Source organism: Hyperolius riggenbachi, chromosome 6, assembly GCF_040937935.1.
Source record: "Hyperolius riggenbachi isolate aHypRig1 chromosome 6, aHypRig1.pri, whole genome shotgun sequence".
Taxonomy (NCBI): Eukaryota; Metazoa; Chordata; class Amphibia; order Anura; family Hyperoliidae; genus Hyperolius; species Hyperolius riggenbachi.
Window position 1 is genome coordinate 66,049,265 of NC_090651.1, and position 19,493 is coordinate 66,068,757.

At 45.7% G+C, this 19,493-nt stretch overlaps 1 protein-coding gene across 5 annotated transcripts in view; it reads left to right on the forward strand.

Moving 5' to 3' along the window:
- MPL (MPL proto-oncogene, thrombopoietin receptor) overlaps positions 1–19,493 on the forward strand; it is an 80,237-nt gene that overhangs the window by 40,757 nt on the left and 19,987 nt on the right. For all 5 annotated transcript variants that reach the window (XM_068242512.1, XM_068242513.1, XM_068242511.1 and 2 more), the window contains exon 8: positions 7,040–7,127. In XM_068242512.1, coding sequence (XP_068098613.1) covers positions 7,040–7,127 — 88 coding nt within the window. The remainder of the gene's footprint in view (positions 1–7,039; positions 7,128–19,493) is intronic.

Below are 19,493 nucleotides of genomic sequence, written 5' to 3' on the forward strand. Positions count from 1 at the left end.
TTCCCGAATGTTGTCCAAACTAAGAAAAAAGGCCCCAGGTGGAAGAACACAGTGACTGAGCACCACAACGGAATTCCTAGCCATGGCTACACCCGGGACTGTGAGCACCTGCAGCCTTACGGTGGGTACGCCACTGATTTTGTGATCTAATTTTTGCATAAATAGCAAAAGAATATCTACTGATTTTTTTCAAGGGACATGAATGAAAAAAATCTAAGCGAAAATGTGAAAATTAGAAGTGACATTGTAACCTTTTGAGAACATATTTTCACAAATTCGCACTAAACATATTTTTTCTCATAAAGGGACTTTGAGTAGTATCTAGAATCACAAAATTCACTTACCTGGGGCCTCCTCCAGCCCACCGTAGGTCGCGAGGTCCCCCAGCATCCTCCTGGCTCCTGTCCGTGTCCCACCGGTGGCTCCCATTACTGGCGACATCCGGGCCGGGTGTCGGGTGACTCTTCCTGGATCTTGACGCTTGTCGTCATCACGCTATGTGTTAGAAAACCGCGTGCGCAGACCTGTCATGCCGGCCACCGTGATGATGCATAGCGGCCGGAGTGATGACAACGAGCGTCAAGATCCAGGAAGAGTCACTCGACACCCGCCCCGGGTGTCGCCGGTAACGGGAGCCGCTGGCGGGACACGGAGAGGAGCCAGGAGGACGCCGGGGGACCTCGCGGCCTACCGTGGGCTGGATGAGACCCCAGGTAAGTGACATTTTTTATTCTAGCTACTGCTCAGGGTCCCTTCAAGTTTTCTCCTAGGTGATATTTTAACACCTGGGCCCAATCCAATTCACTTTTGCTCCTGAGTTTTCCTCTAGATCATTTTTCATCTTCTGATTAAAATAACTTTTCTGCACTCTGCAACTGAAAAAATACTAAAAACGTAGGTAACAACGACCGTCAAAATTATTCTAAGCATTTTCTTGCTTGCTGGTGGCTTAATAGGCATTTTATTGATAAGATGTGAAAAGTCACCTATGAGAAAACTTAGGAGACAAAGTAAATTGCATCAGGCCCAATGACTTTTAAAGCTAATGGGAACAGTTTTTTGTTAAAGTCAGATACTCACCTAAGGAGAGGGAGGCTCTGGGACCCATAGAGTATTCCCTCTCCTCTCCCGGTGCCCGCTGCTGTCCTGGCTCCCCCGTAGCGGTATTCGACCGTTTCGGTCAAATACCGCTGTCTCCCGGCTGAAGGGAGGCTTCAGAAATGCTTCGGGAGCCCGAGTGCTCCCGAAGACGGGCCGCTCTACACTGCGCACGTGCCCTCGATGATGCACTCGCGTGTGCGCCGCCTGTCTTCGGGAGGACTTGGCTCCCGAAGACCTCCAAACTCCCCTCGGTGGGGAATGCGAAGGGAGGAGCCAACGCAGCACCGAGGGCACCGGGAGAGGAGAGGAATGGCTCATTAGGACCGAGCCTAGGTGAGTATCTGCCTTTTTTTTTGTGCAGAAAAGTTATTGTAAACAGTAGTTTAAACATGAGCTCCTAGGAAAACACTTAAGCTGGCCACTAACGGTCCAATTTCGAGCGAAAAATCGTTCGAGCGATCAGAAATACTGATCGGATTGGTTGTAAATAATCTCCATTGGTGGACACAATCGATTATGAACGAGTGAAAAAAAATGAATTTTCGTCAAACGAAAATTTGGATTTTCTTGGTGGTCGTGATAGACAGGAAGCAATGATTGGTTAGTTGATGATGTAGTGAACGATTTTTCGTCCGATCAGAATTTCTGATCGCTCGAACGATTTTTCACTAGAAATTGGGCCGTTAGTGGCCAGCTTTAGGAGAATAAGTGAATAGAATAAGGGCCAATGGGCTTGAAACCCCATCGCACTGTAAAAGTGCGAGGCATATCTAGTTACGCGCATTATTTAAAATAGCGCAGCCGCTATGTTAATTAACATAGTAGCGGCTGCGCTAGTGATGTATCGCGGCCACGAAACGTCATTATCTTGCGACTTGCCACTAGTGCATGTAGGGTGCCTAAGAGGAAGCTGCACTAGTTTAAATAACAAGTGTAACTAGATTTACCTTGCGCTGCCGCTGTTACATCGCAATACGGTTTGTGAATCAAGCCCATTATACCTTATGGTTTGTGTGAAAATATATTTGGAATATATTATCATTTCATGTTTTCACAATGCAAACTCAAAGACTGCCAAACATTTTGGTGAATTCAAAATTTGCCAATTCTGACCTTCCCAAAGAGCAACGAATCAGAATCCTTGATCTGGACTCCTGCTCTATTTTTTAACCTCAGTTCTGCTCCAGTTTTCCTTGCACTGGTTTTGATAAATTTGCCCTACAGTGTAGAACAAATTAATGGGAATAGACTGATATTTCCAACTCATCCAGTTCAGTAACTGTTTCGTGAGTAACTGACCTATCCTCTATATTAAAATCCCTGTGTCCCTCTTGTATCCCTGTGTCCGTGCGTTTTGCGCTACTGCGCATGTGTGGCACGCAGACGGACATTGAAGAGCAGGAGGACAGGTGCAGGGTGGCACAGCTTGCGGCGTGGGCAAGGTGGGGGTGAGGGGGGTCACTGCTGAGCCCTAGCTGCCATTTTAAATGGGTGGGCTTATGCCTACTAGTTCATACAGTATTAAAGTGGTAATGTTATGAGGGCATTTCAGCAAAAACACACTTTTAACGTTCAAAATGATTTCCTTTTTAAAGGACAACTGTAGCGAGAGAGATATAGAGGCTGCCATATTTATTCCCCTTTAAGCAATACCAGTTGCCTAGCAGCCCTACTGCATGCAGTAGTTTCTGAATAACACCAGAAACAAGCATGTAGCTAATCTTGTCAGTTCCGACATTAATGTCAGAAACCCCTGATCTGCTGCATGCTTGTTCAGGGTCTATAACTAAAAGTAGTAGAGGCAGAGGATCAGCTGGATAGCCAGGCAACTGGTATTGCACAAATGGAAAAAAAAAACATGGCAGCCTCCCTACAGTTGTCCTTTAATCTTGTTTTGTACAAACATTGTCATGCCATCCAAATCAGGTCTTGCAATACAGTACAGTATACAGGATCTTCTAAAAAAAATAGCATATTGTGATACATTTCATTATTTTCTGTAATGTACTGATAAACATTAGAATTTCATGTATTTTAGATTCAAATACACACAACTGAAGTAGTTCAAGCTTTTTATTGTTTTAATATTGATGATTTTGGCATACAGCTCATGAAAACCCAAATTTCCTATCTCAAAAAATTAGCATATTTCATGCGACCAATAAAAGAAAAGTGTTTTTAAAACAAAAAAAGTCAACAGTCAAATAATTATGTTCAGTTATGCACTCAATACTTGGCCGGGAATCCTTTTGCAGAAATGACTGCTTCAATGTGGTGTGGCATGGAGGCAATCAGCCTGTGGCACTGCTCAGGTGTTATGGAGGCCCAGGATGCTTCGATAGCAGCCTTAAGCTCATCCAGAGTGTTGGGTCTTGCGCCTCTCAACTTTCTCTTCACAATATCCCACAGATTCTCTATGGGGTTCAGGTCAGGAGAGTTGGCAGGACAATTGAGCACAGTAATACCATGGTCAGTAAACCATTTACCAGTGGTTTTGGCACTGTGAGCAGGTGCCAGGTCGTGCTGAAAAATGAAATCATCTCCATAAAGCTTTTCAGCAGATGGAAGCATGAACCCACTTTTGAACCAGAAACAGCAGCAGAAGTGGCTGACCTGGGCTACAGAGAAGCAGCACTGGACTGTTGCTCAGTGGTCCAAAGTACTTTTTTCAGATGAAAACAACTTTTACATGTCATTCGGAAATCAAGGTGCCAGAGTCTGGAGGAAGACTGGGGAGAGGGTAATGCCAAAATGCCTGAAGTCCAGTGTCAAGTACCCACAGTCAGTGATGGTCTGAGGTGCCATGTCAGCTGCTGGTGTTGGTCCACTGTGTTTTATCAAGGGCAGGGTCAATGCAGCTAGCTATCAGGAGTTTTTGGAGCACTTCATGCTTCCATCTGCTGAAAAGCTTTATGGAGATGAAGATTTCATTTTTCAGCACAACCTGGCACCTGCTCACAGTGCCAGAACCACTGGTAAATGGTTTACTGACCATGGTATTACTGTGCTCAATTGGCCTGCCAACTCTCCTGACCTGAACCCCATAGAGAATCTGTGGATATTGTGAAGAGAAAGTTGAGAGACGCAAGACCCTGTGCAAAATTGCAATTGCGGGTCCCTACGACCTGCAGCGCTTTACGCGCCGCGGCAAAAAATGGGTGTGGCTACATTCAAAATAGGTTGGGATAGAACCTGCGGCGGCAAAAAATGGGTGTGGCAATGACCGGATGAGGGCGGAGCTAACTGTAATTTAACAATACTAGTTGCCTGGCGGCCCTGCTGATCTATTTGGCAGCAGTAATAAACTGAATTACACCAGCAACAAGCATGCAGCTAATCTTCTCAGTTCTAACAATATTGTCAGAAACCCCTGACCTGCTGCATGCTTGTTCAGGGTCTATGGTTTAAAGAATAAGAGGCAGAGGACCAGCATGGCAGCCAGGCAACTGGTATTGCTTAAAAGGAGAGAAATATGGCAGCCTCAAGATTATTCTCACCTCAGGTTCCCTTGAAAGGTGCAACGCAAAGACAGTGGGCCCAAGTTTTGGTGACCCTTACCCCAGAAAATTCACATAATTGTGCAGGTTTTTTCAAGAAAATACACATCATGTCAGCAGATATGCCCAGAAAATACGTGCAATCATGTTGGCAGATATGCCCAGAAAATACGTGCAATCATGTCGGCAGATATGCCCAGAAAATACGTGCAATCATGTCGGCAGATATGCCCAGAAAATACGTGCAATCAGCAGATATGCCCAGAAAATACGTGCAATCATGTCGGCAGATATGCCCAGAAAATACGTGCAATCAGCAGATATGCCTAGAAAATACGTGCAATCATGTCGGCAGATATGCCCAGAAAATACGTGCAATCAGCAGATATGCCCAGAAAATACGTGCAATCATGTCGGCAGATATGCCCAGAAAATACGTGCAATCTGCAGATATGCCCAGAAAATACGTGCAATCATGTCGGCAGATATGCCCAGAAAATACGTGCAATCAGCAGATATGCCCAGAAAATACGTGCAATCATGTCGGCAGATATGCCCAGAAAATACGTGCAATCATGTCGGCAGATATGCCCAGAAAATACGTGCAATCATGTCGGCAGTTATGCCCAGAAAATACGTGCAATCATATCGGCAGATTTGCGCAGAAAATACCTGCAATCATGTGGTGGACCTGCCCAGAACATACACCTGCTAATATAAATAAAAAAACAAAAACATTTACTCACCTGCAGCAGCAGACCTCCTGTCCCAACCTCCATCCGGCGCGCAGCTCCCATGGGTGGTTGGGTGGATAGGTAGCCTGGTGGGTGGGTGGGTAGGTAGGTAGGCAGCCTGGTGGGTGGGTAGGTAGGTAGCCCTTAGCCGGGTGGGTAGGTAGCCTGGTGGGTGGGTGGGTAGGTACCCGGGTGGGTGGCCGGTTAGCTGGGTGGGTAGGTAGCCTGGTGGGTGGGTGGGTAGCCTGGTGGGTAGGTAGCCTGGTGGGTGGGTGGGTAGGTAGCCTGGTTGGTGGGTGGGTGGGTAGGTAGCCTGGTGGGTGGGTAGGTAGGTAACCTGGTGGGTGGGTAGGTAGCCGGGTGGGTAGCTGGGTGGGTAGGTAGCATGGTGGGTGGGTAGGTAGCCGGGTGAGTAGGTAGCCAGGTGGGTAGGTAGCCTGGTGGGTGGGTTGGTAACTAGCCCGTTAGGTAGGTAGGTAGGTAGCCTGGTGGGTGGGTGGGTAGGTAGGTAGGCAGCCTGGTGGGTAGGTAGCCGAGTGGGTAGGTAGCCTGGTGGGTGGGTAGGTAGCCGGGTATGTGGGTAGGTAGGTAGCCGGGTGGGTAAGTAGGTAGGAAGCCTGGTGGGTGGGTAGGTAGGTGGTTAGGTAGCCGGGTGGGTAGGTAGGTAGGTAGCCGGGTGGGTGGGTAGCTATCCGGGTGGGGGGCCCGACTCCTATCCTCCCCCCCCCTTCCTCACCTCGGGGGGCCCCCCTCCCGGTATGCGCAGCGGGAGAGCGACAAATACAGGAAGTCTCCGGGGCTCCAGGCAGGTGCTAGAGGCTCAGCCGCTTTGTCTTCAATATGTCTCCAACTCTGTATACTGCTCGCTACTTCCTGGTTTAGTAGCGAGCCGTATATGGAGTTGGAGACATCGGAGATCAAGCGGCCGCTGAGCCTCTAGCGCCTGTCGGAGCCCCGGAGATATCCTGTATTTGCTGCTCTCCCGCCGCGCATACCGGGAGGGGGGCCCCCCGAGGCGAGGGAGGGAGGGAGGATAGGAGTCGGGGGCCCCCCAGGGAAAAAATAAAAATAAAAAAAAATATAAAAAAAATACTTAATGGGCCCCTGAAGCAACGGAACTTCAGGGGCCCTCGTGCGGCTGCACGGCCGTATGTCCGCCACTGGCAAGACCCAACACTCTGGATCAGCTTAAGGCCGCTATCAAAGCATCCTGGGCCTCCATAACACCTGAGCAGTGCCACAGGCTGATTGCCTCCATGCCACCCCACATTGAAGCAGTCATTTTTGCAAAAGGATTCCCGGCCAAGTATTGAGTGCATAACTGAACATAATTATTTGAAGGTTGACTTTTTTTGTTTTAAAAACACTTTTCTTTTATTGGTCGGATGAAATATGCAATTTTTTTGAGATAGGAAATTTGGGTTTTCATGAGCTGTATGCCAAAATCATCAATATTAAAACAATAAAATGCTTGAACTACTTCAGTTGTGTGTATTTGAATCTAAAATATATGAAAGTCTAATGTTTATCAGTACATTACAGAAAATAATGAACTTTATTACAATATGCTAATCTTTTGAGAAGATCCTGTATATGTTTCTGGGTAGGGTTTAAGGTAGGGTTAAGAGGTTTTACAGTTGTGAAAAATCACCAAAAATGATGATTTACAAATTGTTAATATAGATGTGTGTGCCCTCTGTATTTCAGGAGACTGAAGCACAAGTTGTGGCCTCCATTGCCAAATCTTCACCGCGTGCTTGACACCTTCTTGGCAGAGATTCAGAAGCAATACCAAGTAATTGCCAATAAAAATTTCATTCAGACAATTATTGTTACAACGTCAGTACCCCATTGTCTGTACTCTGTTTTCATTTAACGTTCTTCAGTTATCGTTAGGCCAGTGCACTGATGCGTGTTGTTGCCATAGAGGTAGTGGAAGAGAAAGCACAGGGGGTCCGGGAGCCCAATCTGGTGTAGTACGTTAGATGGTATGGAAATATTTTCAAAAAACAGTAGATTTTATACTCACAAGAGTGGGTTGCTAGGTGAGGCAACCACTCATGAACGCCTGTGGGGAAGTACCGTCCCCACTCGGCCTTTGTTCCTGGTCGCTGCTCCAAAAAACGATCTATCGGAAGGTTCCCGATGTGGATCTCCCCCTAAGACTAGGGGTTTTTTGTAAATTTATTGAAAAGGGTAGGAGGCGCCCGGTGTATGTGGTAATATGTCTTACTCTATACGGCAGGTACAGCATTTAAAACAATGGTGTGATCCTACCTTTTAGAGGTCCCCTCTCGGGAAATATACGGACGAAATTTCGTTGGTTTTAAGGATTCTATTTATTTTGCATCAAGACAACGCGTTTCACGGTTAAAACCGCTTCCTCAGGTCAGTGACAATGCCTTTTAGTAGGTATTGCTGGAAATCCGGGCGCCGTAGGATTTCCAGCAATACCTACTAAAAGGCATTGTCACTGACCTGAGGAAGCGGTTTTAACCGTGAAACGCGTTGTCTTGATGCAAAATAAATAGAATCCTTAAAACCAACGAAATTTCGTCCGTATATTTCCCGAGAGGGGACCTCTAAAAGGTAGGATCACACCATTGTTTTAAATGCTGTACCTGCCGTATAGAGTAAGACATATTACCACATACACCGGGCGCCTCCTACCCTTTTCAGTGTTGTTGCCATGGTTGCATGTAACTCATAAGTACTTGGCCAAAAAGTAAGCCTGCTAGTGTTATAATAATATACAATCTTCTGTGTAGCTGTTGGACATTTTAAACTGACCAAAGTTATCATTTAGCAGAGAAGCTACAAAAGAATAAGAAAAAACACCTTAAAGTGGACCCAAATTAAAAATACAAGATTTCAGAAATAAAACCTATTTTCTAAATTTTAATAATAAAAAGCAGCCTTTTTTCAGCTGCATGATGACAAATATAAAATATTTTACATTTATTGGAGAAACCCCTCCCTTATTTTCAAATTGCCGGGATTTTTCTGGCAAACTGCTGGAGTAGATGGTGTCTGGCAATGGAGGCATTGCTAATGGCTGCCCCCAGTATAACCCTAGATATAAAAAGAGAAGGGTGAAAAGCATGCACTGAAATGCTCATAGGTTTGAAGGAGTGTTTATTTATCTTTGTATGTGTCAGATGGTGCAACTAAATATTTTTAATAAAAAAAAAATGTTTGGTTTGGGTCCGCTTTAAGGTGACCACTAATGATGCAATTTTTTTCACCCAATTTTACCAAATCTATGTAGTATAAGGGTAAATTAAGTAATTATATTTAATGGATAATTTAGGCAGTCCCTTATATTACTTAGAAATGGTAAGACTGGTGCTGCTGCTCTCTAAGGCTGCTCCAGACATTACATCTCATTTCTGCTACTTTAAACCTCTTAATGAAAAGACTGGACCGAAATTTCAGTGGATTCTAATGTAGCACTTCTCCAGCAACACCTATAACCTTTCAGAACACCTGGATTACTTGGGATGGCAAAGATTTAAGCTGGATTGGATCTTCCTTGGTATCACACACTGCTGGACACTGCACACCTTCCTTGGAATTGACCTGAGACCTTAAAGACTTTCTGCCTCTTTGTGCCCGCCGTCTCCCATCCTGTGAGTAACTCATCGATTATCTACAGCATCTATGCTCAATAGGCTATATTTTTCTACATATATTATATATTATATCTTCAAACTCCTAAACAAAGGACTGTGTTTCCAAATCCATGCTGTCCATCCATACATCTCTGTGTAAGGACAATTCAGTCTATACAGGCCCTTTGATCTCTGCAGGATACCAGCCACAGCTGACAAACTTCACACCTTGACTCTAAATAGGACCTATCTCAGCAGGAGCCCTGAGCTGTCTCTTGTCCATTCTAATGTGTAAACATCAATATTCAGCAGAGAGACTTCTAGCTGTATACCAACCAAGAAATATCTACCCAATTGACAAATCCACAATAATTCTACTGAAGTCTGTTGGAATCTTCAGAAAGACAAAGAGAGGCTCGAGAGGACGTGGGAAAAGATATTCTTCACCGCAGAACCAAAATAACTCTGTGACAAAATCTGCAGAGTACACCCAGCCAACAACCCTAATAGCTCCAGCACAATCCAGCAGAGATGACAGCCACACATCTGGAGACTGTTCTGTCTTGGAGTCATCAATCTCAGACCCTAGCTCCCAGGGTAGCCCCATCAAGGCTGTCCTCTGTAATGTCAGATCGATAAACAACAAAACAGCAATCATACATGATCTAATAGAGTCTTCTGATCTGGCCTGCCTGACTGAAACCTGGCTTTCTGAACCAGGTAGCCCCACCCTGGAGGCTGCCGTGCCAACAAACTATTCCGTGATATACTGCAACAGGAAAGAACGCAGGGGAGGAGGGGTTGCACTTTGCTTTAGATCAGCTTTGAAAATCAGACCACTTACTGTAGGTCCTACCAACTCGTTTGAATGCTTGGGGGTGCAACTTTCAGCTGAGAAAAACATTAACATATTGCTGATCTACCGCCCACCAGAAAAACACTCAGACTTCCTTAAGGAACTTGTAGACCTGCTATGCAACCTAACACTGGAACACCCCAGATGGATTGTTCTTGGAGATTTCAATACATGGGTGGATGACTCCTCTTCAAAACTTGGAATAGAGCTACCTCGTGCCTTACATGAACTGGGCTTCCTCCAATCAATCAGCTCTGCTACTCACAGGAAAGGCCACACTCTGGACCTTATATTCCATACTGGGCTGTCAATAGCCAATGTGGAAATTAATCCTGTTGCCTGGTCAGACCATCACACTATCCACTTCTCCCTCTCAATACCAGCTGTCAAACACCAGGTCAAGAATCAAATAAAATATCGCCGCTTAAAAGGGCTAACACCTCAACATATCCGAGATAACCTTAGCTTTGATGAATTGACTGACTCCAGCTTGGACCCTGATACTCTGGTGTTTAAATACAACAAATGTGTGTCCTCCACCTTTGAGACCATTGCTCCTCTGCGCACCAAATATCTTACTCCACACCATCATGCACAGTGGTTTGATAACGCTATAAAAGAGCTGAAAAGACAAGGCCGAAAAACTTGAGAGACTGTGGCGCAAATCTCAGTCCCCAGAAGACAAACATGCCTTAATCCTCCACTTGAAGAGCTACCAAAAGGTAATCACGGGAAAAAAATCATCCTTTCTATCACAAGAGATTGCAAATGCAGTTAACAAACCAGCCCAACTGTTCCGCACAGTGGAAAAACTCTGCAACCCGGCATGTCAAAAACTTAACATCGAGTCTTCAAAGGACCTCTGTGACCAATTTGCCCATTTCTTCACAGACAAAGTCTCCGCTATAAGGTCCGCCATCCAACTTACAGCATCTGAGCCTAATATAGCGCCGAAGACCATTAGCAGAGACAATGTAACACCTTGGTCAAACTTCAAAGAAATTGATGAAGAAGTCACATCAAGCATCCTCCTTCATGTCCGCCAAACTACCTGTGACCTAGATCCTGGCCCAACACAGTTCATGTTGAACTGCCCCGACCTGTTCGTACCGGTATTCCTAAAAATTGTTAACTGTTCCTTAAAATCAGGGATATTTCCTGCTTTACTGAAGGAAGCAATCATCAGGCCTCTCCTCAAAAAACCCTCCCTGGACCCAGATGCAATGACCAGCTACAGACCTGTCTCTAACCTTCCCTTTCTGGGCAAGCTAATTGAAAAAGCTGTTTACCTCCAGCTAGAAGCCAAAATCCTACAAAACAACAGTTATGACCCATTCCAGTCTGGCTTCAGGAAACACCACAGCACTGAAACTGCCCTCATCCAAATATGCAACCACCTGCTCATGGCAAGAGACAGAGGAGAGTGTTCCATCCTCATACTGCTAGACCTTTCTGCAGCCTTTGATACAGTTGACCATGACATCTTGATAAACAGGCTACAGGAATACTGCGGCATTGATGGCATAGTTCTTCAGTGGTTCCAATCCTTCTTGAGTGGCAGAACCCACAAAGTGTCTATGGGGCCCTTCCTGTCCACCCCTGTATCACTTAAGTATGGGGTGCCCCAAGGCTCAATCCTCTCTCCCCTGCTTTTCACGATTTACATGTTACCGCTGGGAAAACTAATCCAAAAACATGGCCTGACATACCACTGCTATGCAGACGACACTCAACTATATCTTTCCTTCAAGCCTGGTGTGACAGACCCAACTCTAACTATAAACGCCTGCTTACGTGAACTACAGCAATGGATGAATGACAACTGGCTGAAACTAAATGCAGACAAAACTGAAGTCCTTCTGATAGGAGGGCAGAGCATGATAACAAAACAACTTAACTTGCAGTCTTCACCACTGGGAATAGGAGGCACGGATCTGCGCAGCTCTGATCATGTGCATAGCCTGGGAGTTCTAATTGATTGGGATTTAAACTTCAGAACTCAAATCTCTGCTGTGGTGAAATCATCCTATTTTCACCTGAAGAACATTGCAAAAATCAAGCACCTCATACCCCCAGAAGATCTGCCAACCTTAGTCCACGCCTTCATCACATCCCGACTGGACTACTGCAATGCTCTCTACACTGGCCTTCCAAAAAAGGTCTTGTACCGACTACAGCTGATACAGAATACTGCTGCCAGACTGCTAACCAACCAACCCCGTCACTGCCACATAACGCCAGTCCTGCACTCCCTTCACTGGCTACCTATAGAATGGAGGGTCCTATTCAAGATCGGCCTACTGACATTTAAATCCCTGAATAATTTAGGCCCTGGATACATGAAAGATATGTTGCAGCTGCGTAGCAATCCCCGCATTCTCAGATCAACAGGTTCTAATAATCTAGTCATACCCAGAGTCCACTTGGAAACTTTTGGTCCCAGAGCCTTCTGTCATGCTGCCCCTATGTTTTGGAACTCCTTACCTCAACAGATCAGGACAGCCCCATCCCTGGATGTGTTTAAATCCAGACTGAAAACCCACCTGTTCAGTTTGGCATTTGCAGAAATATAACTTTTGTTGTGTGAATACTTCATCCTACTAATTACTGAATCTGAGAGAGCCTAAGCGCTTTGAGTCCTATGGGAGAAAAGCGCTATAGAAATGTTATTGTATTGTATTGTAAAAAGGTTGGACCATTAGTGGCCACCATTAGACAGAAATAGGAAGGAAGGCCATACTCTATTGTTTAAAGCAATACAGAGTATCTCAATGCTGCAACCCAATCAGTAGTAACACCAGGGAGTCAACCAGTCGGCACCCACATCTACCAAGGGTGTAGCAATAGTCCAACAATAGAAAAGACTGGGTCTCTACCTGGATTTCAGGCCAATTGGCCAAACTTTATTTGTAAGCAGGGCCGGCCTTTGGCCTGTGCGACCGGAGCGATCGCTCAGGGCGCCGGCCGCCGGCTTCCAGGGGGGGCGCCGCTCTCCTGTCGCCCGGCCGCATATTGTTAATTTATGCTCACTTGCGAGTTGCGGCGGCTGCGGGATCCGGCTTTAATTGCGCCGCGCGACTGTCTCCCTCTCTGGCTCCGCCCCCTGGTGCCGCTGGGGGCGAAGACCAGCAACAACTGCTGCAGCCTCTTGGAGGCACTGTGAGAGTCTCCGCCCCGCGCTGCTGGCCCCGTGATAGGAGGAGGTTGGAAGCGCGCGGTGTGCCAGCCAGTGGCACAGTGTCAGCCCACCCTGCCCCGACCTGGCTGTGTGACAGTGGGTGACTGGGTGTGAATGTTGCTCGAGACCCGGGCTGGCCATCTCCCCAACTGACTGGACCTTTAGTGTGAATGTATCTAGGCAGACCCCCACCTAGTGTGTGTGTATGTGTGTATATATATATATATATATATATATATATATATATATATATCTGTATCTATACACATACATATATATATATATCCGTTTCCCTGCCACTCGAGGGGACAGCTCGGTTCACAATCTAGTCCCTAGCATAGTCATATGTATTGTGTAGTGCATAGTCTAGGGCCAATTTTTTAGGGGGAAACCAATTAACTTATCTGTATGTTTTGGGGATTTGGGAGGAAACCAGAGTGCCCGGAGGAAACCCTGTGTGTGTGCGTGTAGGATTAATGGGGGGGGGGGCACCAAAATCTGGCTACGCTCAGGGCGCTGTGAAACCTAAGGCCGGCCCTGGTGGCTAGTAGGTGATGGGCAGAGGCGCGGGTGGCGTCACACTAGTCAGTACATATAGCTTGCTGTATCCTTGGGTTTTGTCCAAATAAGTTTGTTCCGGCTGCGCAGGGCTCAGGCGGCTGGGGGGACCCTCTTTCGCCGCTGCTCGCGGCGGATCGCCGCAGAGCCGCGGCGATCAGGCAGCACACGCGGCTGGCAAAGTGCCGGCTGCGTGTGCTGCTCTTTATTTCATCAAAATCGGCCCAGCAGGGCCTGAGCGGCACCCTCTGGCGGTAATGGACGAGCTGAGCTCGTCCATACCGCTAAGGTGGTTAAGGATTCGGATCATTTGAATCAGATCATTGAAAAGATTCGGATCTTTGAACCAAATCATTTGAATCATTTTACTAGGGAAGCAGACTGGGGGTGAAATGACTAGCAGAATAGGACTTTCCCTGAACTGTACATTCTGTATGTTCCTGTTTCTTCCAGACAGACATCCACTGTGAGTTGAATCTTTCATTGTGATAATCCGGATGATTTGACCGAACGATTCGTTCATGATCCGGACAACACTACAGTTCCACCAGGAGTCACCACAGTGCAGTTAATATTAATTAGCCATGTGGCTGGCCGCGAGGAGGAGGGGAGACCTCCTCCTCCAACACTACTGAGCATGTGCAAAGTCTAACGTGGCTTAGCCCAGTATAACGTACAGCATGCAGCACTTTGTTTAAACGTGCTGCGTTACTATGTACTGCAACGTGTGCACTGTGAACAGCACATTGATTTTACAGTGCTGTGAGTTAGGCTGCGTTACTGGCTGCTGTAACGTGGGACTTTAAGGTCCCACTGTGAAACCAGCCTAAGTGTATATAGGCAGATTCCCCTTTAGTTTATATAGGCAACCCCCCCCCCCTCCCCCTTTAGTATATATAGGCAGACCCTGACCCCTTTAGTGTATGTAGGCAGATCCCCCTTTAGTACATATAGGCAGATTCCTTCCCTGTAGTGTATGTAGGCAGATCCCCCCTTTAGTGTATATAGGCATATTTCCCCCCTCCCCTTTAGTGTATATAGGCCGATACCCCCTTTAGTATATATAAACAGATCCTCCTTTTAGTGTATATAGCTAGGCAGATAAATAGTGCATAGTGTACATGCAGATCCCCTTTAGCGTATATAGGCACCCCCCTCCCCCCCCACACACACACTTTTCCAACCGGAAGGCAGTTGGGGAATCTTACTTTTCTGCTTATTGCTGGGAACAGAAGATGGCCAGGAGTCAGGAGTGACAAGCAGGTCTCTCTCTGATTAGTGCGCAGGGCAGACATCACCTGTGAGTGAGGGTGGCGCTACTGGCACGCGCACGGCACTGGGGGTGGAGCTGCCACTCGCAGCAGCCGCAGCCAGCAGGTAGAAATGCGGCCAGGGCCAGTTGAATGTACGTATCACGTGCGCTCCCTGGAAGCCGGCGCCCTGAGTGATTCCTCTGGTCGCTCAGGTCAAAGGCTGGCCATGGCCGCTACCTTACCTGCAGCTTTGTTGGTTTCTAGTGTGGTGGAGATCGGCGTTTTCTGCCTTTTGGCGTTTTTCCGCTACCCTGCCCCCAACTACTTCCACTTACTTTCTCTACCAAGCTCAGTCTTGCTGCGGTCATTGCCAAGCAATGACGCTGGCGACGCGATATTGCGGCTTTTTATGTTTTTTTTTAAACTTGCACCATGGCCATCTTATGGCCGTTTTAAGGTATTACATTGCTCGCCTGCTGATATGACCCATCCACATCAAATACCGCTCTGCTGAAGTTGGAAAATGAAGTAAAAAAGATACTCGCCAGCAGATACGTTTCATATCCCTCATCACAGGTTGTAAAAACAATGTAAAAAAGCAATGCATAAACAAGAAGTTTTGAGCAATGTATTTTTGCTCTTGCTGGACCCCAAATTATCTCTCCCTCCAGGTTGCGACAACTCGTAGGGGGAATAGTATTTAACGCCGCTGGTGAGATTTGCAGCAGCAGGGAGAGCCGTCATTCGGCTCTCCCGGGGGCCCAACTCACTGGCGACATGTACATACGGACGTCCACTGCCACCTTTTCAAGTAACACTTGGCTTGTATAAATCCCATTTCCTAAGAATGATTTTTAGCATAGCTCCCAACCATCCCTTTTTTGGAGGGTCAGTCCCTCTTTGGGAACCAAATCCCGCTGTCCCTCTTTCTAACTAATTTGTCCCTCTTACAGGGCTGATGTTCAGATTGTGTAAATATGTCTTTTTCTCCTGAAAAAATGTTTTACATTGACTCTAAACTTTATTCAGACACTTTATATTTCTTACTTTCCAATGTGATTATAAAATACAGCTAATGATGATAGAAAGGGTCTGTGTGGTTTGAATTATAAGACGACATATTTTGCTTGTAGATTCTTTGGAGTATACATGACTGGGTGGCTGGGCAGGCTACAGGTGTGGCAGGGCAAGTCTTAAAGAGTCCCTCTTTCTTTGCTCAAAAAGTTGGGAGATATGTTTTTAGTAAAGAAAATATTTGTCTTAAAGTTTCTGTTTAAGGTGAACCTAAATCAAACTAAAAAAAAAGAGTTTCACTTAACTGGGGTGTCTACAGGCCTCCTGCAGCCGTCCTGTGCCCGCGCCGTCACTCAATGATCCTCTGGTCCCCCGGAGGGGCCATGGCGCCTGCATGGATGCCTCGGAAATTTCATACTGCGCCTGTGCAAGACGTTCCCAGTGACGGAAGCGTGATCGAGGACGTGCACGGCCAGGGCTCTGCAGGCGCAGTGGCCAGTGACTGGCCAGTTGGTGGAAAATGAAACTTAGCCACCGCGGGGGACCAGAGGATCATTGAGTGACGGCGCGGGCACAGGATGGCTGCAGGGGGCTGGTAGAAGCCCCAGGTAAGTGGATTTTTTTTTTAAAGTTTGGTTTAGGTTTCCTTTAAGAGGACATTTACGGTAATTAATTGACACTTTGCCAGTAACCAAGCCTTTCAACCAAATTCCGTGTGGCTCTAGACATACTCCCACTCTGGTCTCTCATGCATCTTTAGAAATAGGGCCTTCTCATCAAGAGACTTTCTTTAATAAATGAAGTGGTTGCATGAAGACAACCACTTATTTAGCATACAAACTTATCCCATATGACTACTGTGTCAGCAAAGCCTCAATTAGATGAGGAAAAGGAGTCTGAGTGGGAACAAGTCCTATCTGGTTCAGGAAACAAAGTGAACCAGAAGGTGTTTACCGTATTTTTCGGACTATAAGACGCTCCGACCAAAAGACACACCTAGGTTTAAAGGACAAAAATAAGGAAAAAAAAAATATATACAACCCTGGTGCATCTATGGTACAGGGGCGTCTTGTGGAGCTTCTCTCAAGCTCCATAAGTCTCCATAATCTCCCAGTTACAGTAATTCCTTCCCCAGTTACAGTAATCCCCTAATTGAGGCAAAAACTGGTGATGTTGTAATATAACAGCAATATCTGTAGCAGCGTTTACTTGTCTGCCTGCTGCCTATCTATTGCTGACATGCTAGGTGTAGGGTGGGTGAGTGAGCGAGTGTAGTCTGTGTATATGAATGTGTGTGTATGTATGTATATAGTGTCTGTGTGTGTATGTATATATAGTGTGTATATAATGTGTGTGTGTGTGTGTGTGTGTGTGTGTGTGTGTATATATATAGTGTGTATATAGTGTGTGTGTGTGTGTGTGTGTGTGTGTGTGTGTGTGTGTGTGTGTGTGTGTGTAGTATATGAGCTAGACTCTGTAGGAGGGCAAAGTGTGTGTGTACATTGCTTGTGTCTGTGTGCGTTTGTATGTGCTGGATTTTCTACCTCCTCTGCAAGTTTTAAAAGCAAGTTGATAATGCTGGGCACATTGACCTCTCCCTCCTATCCACTCATTTCTCAAAGCATCCGGTAAAAAAAGTGTGTGTAGATTTAACAGCTCTTACTTGCTGTATGTCGGGTGAGGGGACAGACAGCGCTGAGGAATGTAGCAGCGTGCACGGAGAGATAAAGATTGCCGCGGGAGACAATAGCACAGTCCAAATTTTGTAGCAGGAAGATTTAGCAGCTTTTACCAGCCTGCCCACTGCCTAGGTCACGCTGTAATGTCAGTTGAAGGTAGGAAGAGAGAGTGGAGGAATGTAGCAGCTTGAACTGAGAGGATGTCTGAGCGAATATTTAGCAGCGTTTACTTGCCTGTCAGCTGCCGATGTAACTCTGTAATGTCGGGTGAATGGAGAGGATCTGAGCGGGCTGTTATAGCTGTGTGCACGAAGAGGCTGTGAGCTCAGGAAGACAAGATGCTTTCTGCAGAGTGCAGACTATTTAATGCCAACTTGCCGGGTGAAGAGAGCGAGCTGAGCGGCAAGTGTAGCAGGCAGCTTGTATGCAATGCGCACAAGCTGCTACACTTGCCGCTCAGCTCGCTCTCTTCACCATGCACGCTGCAATATTAGCCCGCTCAGCGCCTCTCCATTCACCCGACATTAGGCAGCGGGCAGGCAAATAAAAGATACTGTATCTTCTCCCTGCAGACAGAGCTCCAAGCCTTTCCATCTGACACGCTCAGCATTAAAGATTGCCGCGGGAGACAACAGCACAGTCCAAATTTTGTAGCATTCGGTCTATAATACGCACTCACTTTTTCTCCCCTATTGGAGGAAGAGACACAGACTAACCAGCAAGCTCATGGTGTCCCAGAACTCATTGGAGGAAGAAAAAGTGCGTCTTATAGTCCGAAAAATACGGTAATTTCTGAAGACTCATCTAATCTTCCTTATTAACTCTGAGAGTCCTACATAGCTCCCAACTGTCCCTCTTTGGGAGTCCTGTCCCTCTGTCCTCCCCATTTATCCCTCTTTTAGGGCTTTGGCCCTCTTTCTATGTAAATATATATATTTCCCTACTGAAAATGTGTTTAATTGCCTTTAAAATTAACTCCAATCTTTTAAATTGATATATTTCTTATATAAACGTTAATATGAAGGAAAATGCACCAGGATAGAAAGGACCAGTGTGGTTTGAATTATAAAACAACATATTTTTCTTATGAAATCTTTATAGTATGCGTGACTATGGGTGTGCCGGGGGTCGTGATTAGGGGTGTGACAGGGGCGTGGCTTAAGTGTCCCTCTTTCTCATCTCAAAAAGTTGGGAGGTATGTACTTATAATGGTGCTGGGCCAGGACCTGGACGGTTACTATATCAGAGTTTATTATAGTGAGATTACACTGTATAAAGGTTGCCACACACGATACAACAAAATGATCCGATTTTACGCTAATTCGATAAAACGATCTTATCTCCAGGACAAATCGAAAGCTTTTTTTTTATTCGACTGAAAAATCAGATCGGATTTTCTGTTTTCTTCGATTTTTATCGATCTGGAATGACAGATATTTTTCTTCAATTTTTCTAAAGATTGTATGGTGTGTGTTAGATTGTCAATTTAATAATATACACACCCTAGCAATTTTGTCAGAGTTTCCAATCATTTTTATCATAATTGGGGAAAAATTGAACATATGTGTGTGGTACATTGGTCATATTTTTGAAATGTTATAATCAGAAAAATTGATTGCAATTCTTAAATTGAACAGATATTTAAAAAATTGTATGGTGTGTGGAAATATGCACTGAACACCATCAGTCATTCTTGGATAGATGAAGACATTTACAGTAATGTGTTTAAAGAAAACCAGAAGTGAGAGGTATATGGAGGTTGCCATATTTATTTGTTTTTAAATAATACCAGTTGCCTGGCTGTCCAGCTGATCTTCTGCCTCTAATACTTTTAGCAATAGACCCTGAACAAGCATGGCGATGTTTGTTTCAGGTGTTGTGATTCAGACACTACTGCAGACAAAGAGATCAGCAGGACTGGTTTTGTTTAAAAGCAAATACATATGTCAGCTTCCATATCCTACAGGTTCCCATAAAACTATGCCGGTGCACTTTCCAAAGGTGCCCACTTA